The sequence below is a fragment of the Coffea eugenioides genome, chromosome 2, assembly GCF_003713205.1.
Source record: "Coffea eugenioides isolate CCC68of chromosome 2, Ceug_1.0, whole genome shotgun sequence".
NCBI lineage: Eukaryota > Viridiplantae > Streptophyta > Magnoliopsida > Gentianales > Rubiaceae > Coffea > Coffea eugenioides.
This window is the reverse complement of record NC_040036.1, coordinates 51,123,745-51,132,227: the sequence shown is the minus strand read 5'-3', so window position 1 is coordinate 51,132,227 and position 8,483 is coordinate 51,123,745. Positions and strand designations below refer to the sequence as shown.

Sequence of the window (8,483 nt, the reverse complement as noted above, 5' to 3'; positions counted from 1 at the left end):
CACTTGCCCAGTCTCGGTTTCCATCCTCCCCAATCTGAGTTTTCCTAGCTTTTTGGATTGTCACCCGATGCCCCCTTTCTCTCTTGTTTCTTCTTATAGCCGCTACTCTCTCTATTCCCGTATGCCCTTCTCTCGATTTCTCCCCCCCAACTTTTCAGACCAAAAACTCCTCCTGCGGCTGTGGTTTCCTCTTGCCTTTTATATGGAACCTCCCAAACTCCTAAACCCTTGCTTGAAAGGTGAGGATGAGGGGCAAGGACAGGCCCTCACATCCAGCCCTCCAAAGGGCAAGCCTGGCCATCCTTGCACGCTGCAAAAAATTGCAGCGTGCATGCTGCGCTTTTTCCTTTTTTTTTTTTTTTTTTTTTTTTTTTTTTTTTTAACAACTTGATAATTACAGAAATGATAAAATAAAATAATAATAATAACAAATTGACAAAAACCAGGTAATAATAATAGTAATAATAATGAAAATAATTTAAAAACTAAACAACTAAAAACAACAAAAATGGCCATCTTTTCACATTTTCTTTTTCATTTTCATTCACTTTCTTTTTCTCAAAATAACTTAATAAAAATAACTAAAGTGCCCAAAGATTGAATTTAAAGAAATAAACATATTTTTGTGAACAAATTTTCCTTTTTCTTTTTTCTCTTTTTTTTATTTTTCCAATCCAACTAAAGCCTATTTTCCCTTTTTTTAATTTTCTTTTCTCCCTTTTTTTGTGATTTTCCATTTTCATTTCTCTTTCAAGAAAGCTTTGAATAAAAACAAAATGACTAAAACATATTTTTGATGTCTTCCTTTTCTTTTTTCTAAAAACTCTACGCTAACTTTAAACTTAAAAGCTAAAACCAAAAATTAAAACTAAAAGTAAACAACGAATGCAAGCAATCTAAAAATGAAAATCATGAAATAGATGCCACATAAAATTATTCAAAATTTGGTGTCTACAGGCGCAGGCTTTGCTCTTTGGAGTTTGTCTGTGTTTGTCCAAGGGCATTACAACGTTGATACTGGAATTTAATACTTTATTTCTAAGTTGAATTTTTTAAGGTACTTATAGTTGTCCTTGGTCAATTCAATTAGAGGTGGATTAGATTCTTTAACTTGTTCCTCCGACATCAATTTTTCTCACCGTGTTTGTGAAGCTAATTGTCTGTTAACAAGTTTACTTAAACCTAACTTCTCACCTGAAGTATAGTGTTCATTCACTAGTACAGGAAAACCAGGTGTCGATACCCCAAAGAATTGTTCTTCAAAATTAAATGACAGATCAAGATTGGCAAAACAATTTTGAATTTGTGCATGAGCCAGCTATTTTTATTCTGTTTAGTTTCTATATATGTCCCATACTTAGTATCCAAAATTTTGTCAAATTTATAATCTAAATTATTTTATGTCAATATTTACTCAAAAAAAATTTTGAAGATAAAACACTGAAGACGCAAAATGCCTGTGCAAATACACGGGTAATAACTAGTTATGAATTGATACTTTAAGTATCAAATTAATAATTGATACAATAATGTCACATAAGACCTAGAAAAACTGTTTTATTTTCAGAATTTGTAGTATGAATTCTTAGTAGGCTCTTAACATCATTGAGATTTGGTGCCAACCATATTTAGGTAAGAGATGATAGCCTGTTGGATTGTTGAGCAATTACTTCTACAGTGGAAGGGTTCTCTTCCAAGACAATCTCATATCCATCGCCCCAACTTTCCATCCCTTGAGCCATGACTTGCCAAAAGAGGTTACCACCACATACGCCGCCGCCACGAGTTGCTGCACAAGCGTAGATGGTATCGTATACATGTGATAAATACGCATCCCTTTTGGCGACTTGGTACCCAGGTGATCTTGAAGACTTGCCGAATTCGGTCAACAGAAGTGGCTTCTCGAGCAAATATTTGGAATCATCTATGTGCTCTTTGATCCATCTATCCACAAATTGTGCTTGAGTCTCATCATTCGAATTGGGTACCCTGCCATACATATACATATACAGGTGGTTACATAAATTTTTACAGGCTTGATTAATGGATACCCAGTGAGTACTCATTAAGACCATCTAACTGTCTAAATACATGCTATTCAATAAATATGAGTATGTGCATCTATATGTTAAGTTTGGTATTAATTATTTATAGTAATAATCCATTAGAAAAATTCAATATTTATTAAAGGATTTTCTTATATTTGGTGCTTTTACTAGATACGTATCCATGAAAAGGAAAGTGGACCCACTATTAAACATTTAAAATTGCCTCTCAACCCTTGAATTGCACATCTTTCTCAAAAAAATTAACACCTAAGCTTTTTTCATTTGGTGCCACAAGGGCACTAAACATAGGTGGAATCAAAGAATTCCTTCGAGGGGCAAACTCTAATTCAACTAAAACTTAAGTATGTAACTTAAAATAATTTTTTGCAGGAGCAAAAGCTTAAATTTGCATAGAAATTTTTAAAAAAATTTCAACTTTTCAAGGAATAAAATTTTAATATTTCAACTAGTTCAGCATATGGCACTAAATACAGGAATCTATATTTAAAATACTACTTATTTCACATGCTGATTTTAGTGTGCAACCAATTTCTAGCAAAGGAAGGTCCACTTACCATTGGTCAGGATACAAATGAATGGTGGCAAAATCCACTTGTACTATGCGATTATTGGAAATAAAGTCAGTCCCAACTTGGTAACCAGGATTATATTCCTTCTTTTGGGGCACAGACTCTCCATAAAATCCTTCAAGACCAATGTCTAGGAGGTGATCGCTATCGATGGACTTGACATGAGTTGCCATTTCTGAGATCCAATCCTGCAAGCAATTTAGCCCTCAATCATTAGCCTTCCCTGACTTATGCATGCATGCAACCTAAAACAATAAATAATTAAAACAATAGTATTTGTTGCATCTTTTTTTTTTTTTTTTTTGCGTTTTTGAAGTAGTGAACATAGAGCTGATTTTCGGAGCAAAGAGTTAGGTTATGAGATAAATGCTGTCATTTAGACCACCTGAATAGCTTTTCCAGATAGGTCACTTTGGCAACGAGGTTCATTCATTAGCTCCCATGCAAATATCGTCGGATCGTCTTTGTATGCAAGTCCCGTTATGGAGTTGATTCTTGTGAGAACAGTCTGCACAATAATGTTGCAATCATTTTTTATGAATAGTTATGCTATGTATAGAACATTTATGAATGTACGACATGTGTAGGATAGTATATGTATTGTCGTTTATACATACTAGTAGTTGAGGCACACCTGATTTGTGTGCAACTAATAAAAAGATATTAAATAAGATTAGTATTATATTTTGTTGAAAAATAATAATTTAAAATAGTTCAATTATTTTAGTATTTTAGAGAAGTAGTGATTTTTTTGTTAGGAAAATAACAGTTAATTTAATAGATATGGAGTGGCTGTAAGCAGGCGGATAGTTAAAATAATGTAATTGTCTTTAGAAATAAAAATAAATTAGCCAATACATTAAAACACATAATTTGCAGTTATTTTCGTTGAATAGTTGTTCTATATATAGAGAATTTATGAATATAATGTATAACTTTATGTTTTTTATAAACCTTGATGTGGTTTTTGAAGTAGCCTCTGACAATTGGATCGGTAAAAAAGTCATCATCATTGTTCAAGTAGTGTCCTTGATCTCTCGCCCACTGGACATATTGTTTCTTTCCCCCGTAACCTTCCCAGTTGTTGACCAAAGTAAGTATGAGATGGATCCCGTACTTCTTTGCTTCTGAAACTACGAAATCCAAACCCTGATAGACAAAGAAATTAAAGATCAAGGATATTCACACAATCTAGAAGAGTGATCAGGTTGTATAAACGCATGTAATACTCCTAGAATCAATATATGTATGTATAGTATTATGATTAACCCTCGATATATAGACAGTATATGCACTGTCGAATTGAATTCATGGTAATGAATCTTAATTTTTCGCATCCAACCCTAAACAGTATATAAACTGTAAATATATAAAATATTAATTCATTGTATTAAAATTTATAGCTAGTCTATGCATGTCACAACAGCATTATAATGGTTAATTACTTTGAACATGTCCTCGTTGTAGGAACCAGGAGATTGTTGCAAAGCCCTATAGCCACCGTCGCTGAAAGCCCAAGTTCTGGCTGCATTCATTCCATACTTGGAAGCTTGTTGGAAGGTGGTTGATACCTTCGTCCTCGTAGATGGATCAGATGCCATGTACATTAACCAATATGCATTGAAGCCGTTGAGGTATAATGGCCTCCCATTCATCACAAACTCAGTTCCCCTAGTTTTGACAAAGTTGAAGCTGCTGCTGCTGCTGCTGGTACTATTACTCGCAATTTCACCATGTCCCTCTCCAACACCGAGAAGAATGAAAAGAGCCAAGGAAAGAGAACAGCACCTTAACAAGAGACTCTTTTCTTTGGACATCATTGATTATATTGAGTGATTGATATAGCTATTAATTTGTTGCTTCGAACTAGAGTCTGGTCACTAGTACTTGTCTGTTTCAATTGGCCCCGGGGTTTGGTGTTTATATAGTGCATTGGAGATGCAAACGAATGGATCGGACCCCGCCATTTTAACGGTTTGAGCCATTTTTGGTGGGACCAGGTTTTCCGTGGACGCAAGCAAGCATACATCCAATACTTTGAAAATTGCACCCAACTGGTCGATTTGACTGGTCAAACTGTGAATTGACTGTGACACGATCAATTCACTTAGAAAAACAATTGAATCAGTTGAACATGGTAGAACTAGCCAAAATGAATATTAGAACTTTTAACTTGTTCATACTAAATTTTTTAAAAAGAAAATTTAAAATCATTCAATTTACATAATAAATAAAAAGAAAAAAAAATATTTGAACTGAGTTGACCAGTTGTACCGATTTGAACCATGAACTTAAAGTTCATCCAATTCACTAAATGGTTCAAGTTTAAAAACATTACTAATATCTAGAAGTGTTTTAGATACAAACATGGGAAAAGTATAAGGTGACTGACTGGTACTCATCATAGCTCACAAGTGCAACGCAAGTTTTCATTTAGATAAAGTATGTTTCACAATTTATATAAGTTATTCTTTAAAACAATACTTTATAATTTTAGCGTTTTCCTTTTCAAATTAATTTTTGACTACGAATGAAAAGTTCTTTTTTCTGCTTCTTTTTAAGTTTCTTTTAGCATTATTACATTCTACTTAATCCTACTTTGTTTTTAAATTTTTAATTTTCACTTGTTTCTTTACAAAAGTTTTCTTTTATATATTTTGGCTATAATTATATTTCACTATGGTAAAACTTAGCACAACCAAAAATTGCGCCAAAACCCAATTAATTTCTCAACCTTATCAACAACATAATACGTATTTTGGGCATGCATAATGTCTAACTCAACAATTAATTTTTCAACAAAAAATGTACCACTTTCTTAGTGAAACTTAGTAGTTTGGTAAAACACTTAATCATTTTTAGCAAGTTATGAATTTTTTAGCAAATTTTTATGCTTTCTTTTAGAAAAATTCAACACTCTTTTAACAAAAAAGTGAAGTTTTTGGAAGTTTTTTTTGGTTCGACTGTTACTACTTTTTAGACCAAAAATTGCAAATTTATTAGATAAATTTTGTAAATCTTCCAATTTTTTGGCAAAAATTACCAACATTTTAGTGACTATTACTATTTGTTCACCAAAAAATATTGCTTCGCTTCATTGAAAAATTTGGCTAATTTGTTAAGAAATCTTACTAAATTTTAAGCAAAATTTAACACTTTTTTCCCTTAAAACTTACTACTATATTAAAAAAAATAAAAACTTGCTATTTTATTGAAAGACTAGAACACTATTCTTAAAACTTAGCACTTATTTTTTGGCAAAACTTAGGACATCATTTGTGGATCTTATAAACTTTCTAGCAAAATTTATCATTTTTTTGTACAACACATACTTGTAGTAAAATTACTACTTGTTCGAGCAAAACATAGTACTTCATTAACAAATCTTACCGTTTATTTTCAAGCAAAATATGTTATTTTACCAAAATATTTTACTAACTTTACAGTAAAACTTACTTCTCCATAGAAATTTATTAAGTTTCTTTTGCAATTTATCACTTTTTTAAATGAAACATGGTACTTTAATAAAAATCTTGTTAAATTGTAGCAAAGCTCACCACCTTTTTTTTTAACGAACAACTTAAGACTTGTTGAAAAACTTACATGCAAGTCGAAGCAACACTTACTATTAGCAAAACGTCCTCTTTTTGGCGATTGGCTTCTCATGTGGGTGGCTTGGCTATCTTCAGCATGGGCTTGTTTGGAACCCAAGTTTTTTGCCAAATTTTTCTGCTACAAGTTTTTTAAAGTCTTTAACTACAATAACTTCAAAAAATTTCTCAAAAATTTTAAATTATACACTTCAATGTTGGCCTTGGTCCCTTGCTTTTGATGTTTACAAAACAATGGATAATACTAATATCTCTTCAAGAAATACTTTCAGCTATGAAACAAATCAGATTCAAAGATTAATCACATTTGAAAGGGACAAAGTATGCTGAAGTTGTCGGACGCTCAAGAAGTTAAGATCGGACGTCCGATAATCGTTGCGACACTTCGGACGCAGAAAACCAGCCTACCGGACGTCCGAAAGAATTGAAGAAAAATTTCCAGTTTTACATCATACCTTCGGACGCAGAAAACCAACCTACCGGACGTCCGATAGAATTGAAGAAAATTTCTCAAACTCATTGCCTGCTGTCGGACGCAAAAAACAGGAGTACCGGACGTCCAATACTCCAACGGCTAGTTGACTCTTCAACTACTTTCTATCCGTTGGAAGCTTTAATAAGGCACTTTCTTGGTCCTATATAAATAGTGGTTGGTCAGATACATCAAACAACTTTGGCACACTGAAGATACAAAAGATCTAGAGTGATTTTAGTGAGAAAATACTCTTCAAAGAAGATTTGTAGTCTTAGTGGTGTGAGGTTCATTGTAAGCTTTTCATTTGTGAGTGAATACTTCATGAGTGTAGCTCTGTGAGGGTTGTCCTGAGGGATAGTAAAACGTCCTAGCTTGACCGAGTGGTGTTCGGGGTAAGGAGGAGGTGAACCTTCCTTTGTACACAAGAATGATTGTAATTCATCACTTGAAAAAGCTTGTTTGAATTAATCTATAAGCTCAAGAGGAGCTGAGTAGTTAATTGGTTTGCAATTCTTTCCCTTTTATTTATTTTTGTTACGTTTGTGATCTTTACATTGTTTATCTCTTCTATTCGATTGTCTTCGATCCTTACATTCAAAATATTCAAAAATTTACACATTTCAAAATTTTTTTTAAAAATTTCTACAGTAAATTACAGTAAAGTTTTAGACAAACTCCCAAAAAACTTACCTTCCAAACAGGGAGACTATTTCATTAGCATAATTTACAATTAAAATTTTAATGAAAGTGCCACTATCTTTTTAGAAAAAAAATATTACTTCATTAAAAAATCATACTCAGTTTCTAGCAAACTTACTCACCACCTCTGACCAAAACTCGGTACTTCATTGGAAAAGTTTCCACTTATTAAAATTTTATTTTATTCAATTACCTAATTAACTTTTTAGTGAAACTTGCAACTTTATTAGAAATCTTACTCCGTTTCTAGTAAAACTTTCACTTTGTTTAGAACATTTTATTGAAATATCCCAATAACTTTTTAAAAATATTTAAAACTTGAATAGAACAAGTTATTAAGTTTTTAGTAAAACATACGAATTTATTCTACAAAACTTACTTTAGTTAAACTTATCACTTTTTCTAACAAAACATCGTGTTCTCTTCATAAATCTTACCACTTTTTTTTTCCAAACTTACTACTTGATGAGAAATTATTATTACGTTTCTTGCTAAACTTATTACATTTACAAAATTTACTAGTTTCTTGAAAAATCTTCTTAAGTTCTAGTAAATCTTGTAACTTATTTTTTTTAAAGCAAAACATACTTTTTTTAAGGCGAACCTCGTTCACGTGGGTGGGATATGATGCTAGCCTATAGAACTACTAACTCATTCAAAAATTTTTACTTTTTTTAGCAAAACTATGTGCGTCATGTGTGTGTATATGTATGTGTGTATGTATTCTAATTTCCTAGCTAACTTAGCCCCTTCTATAAATTTTCACTACTTTGCCGAAATATCTTACTACTGTTAGTAAAATTAGCTATTTCATAAAAAGTTTTGTTAACATCAAAGTGAAACTTTCTTCTTCATCACAATTTTTTTTTAGCAAAAATTACCAATTTTTGACAAAAGTTACTACTTTATTCCAAAATCTTACCACTTTTTTTTTAACAAAATGACTTTTTCATTAGAGAATTGTATTAAATTTTTAGTAAGTTTATTAAAATCTAGCTCACTTCCTAGCAAAGCTTATGATTTTTTTTAAAAAGTTAATATTTTCCAAGTCAAACTTGCT

At 31.9% G+C, this 8,483-nt stretch overlaps 1 protein-coding gene across 1 annotated transcript; it reads right to left on the bottom strand.

Moving 5' to 3' along the window:
• Positions 1-1,628: 1,628 nt before the first annotated feature.
• LOC113759822 (mannan endo-1,4-beta-mannosidase 4-like) lies at positions 1,629-4,458 on the bottom strand. The gene is made up of 5 exons (XM_027302398.1): positions 4,084-4,458; positions 3,593-3,787; positions 3,024-3,146; positions 2,624-2,826; positions 1,629-1,989 (listed from the first exon to the last, which is right to left on the bottom strand). Exons 1-5 carry the CDS (start codon positions 4,456-4,458, stop codon positions 1,629-1,631), a joined length of 1,257 nt encoding a protein of 418 aa, XP_027158199.1.
• Positions 4,459-8,483: the final 4,025 nt, after the last annotated feature.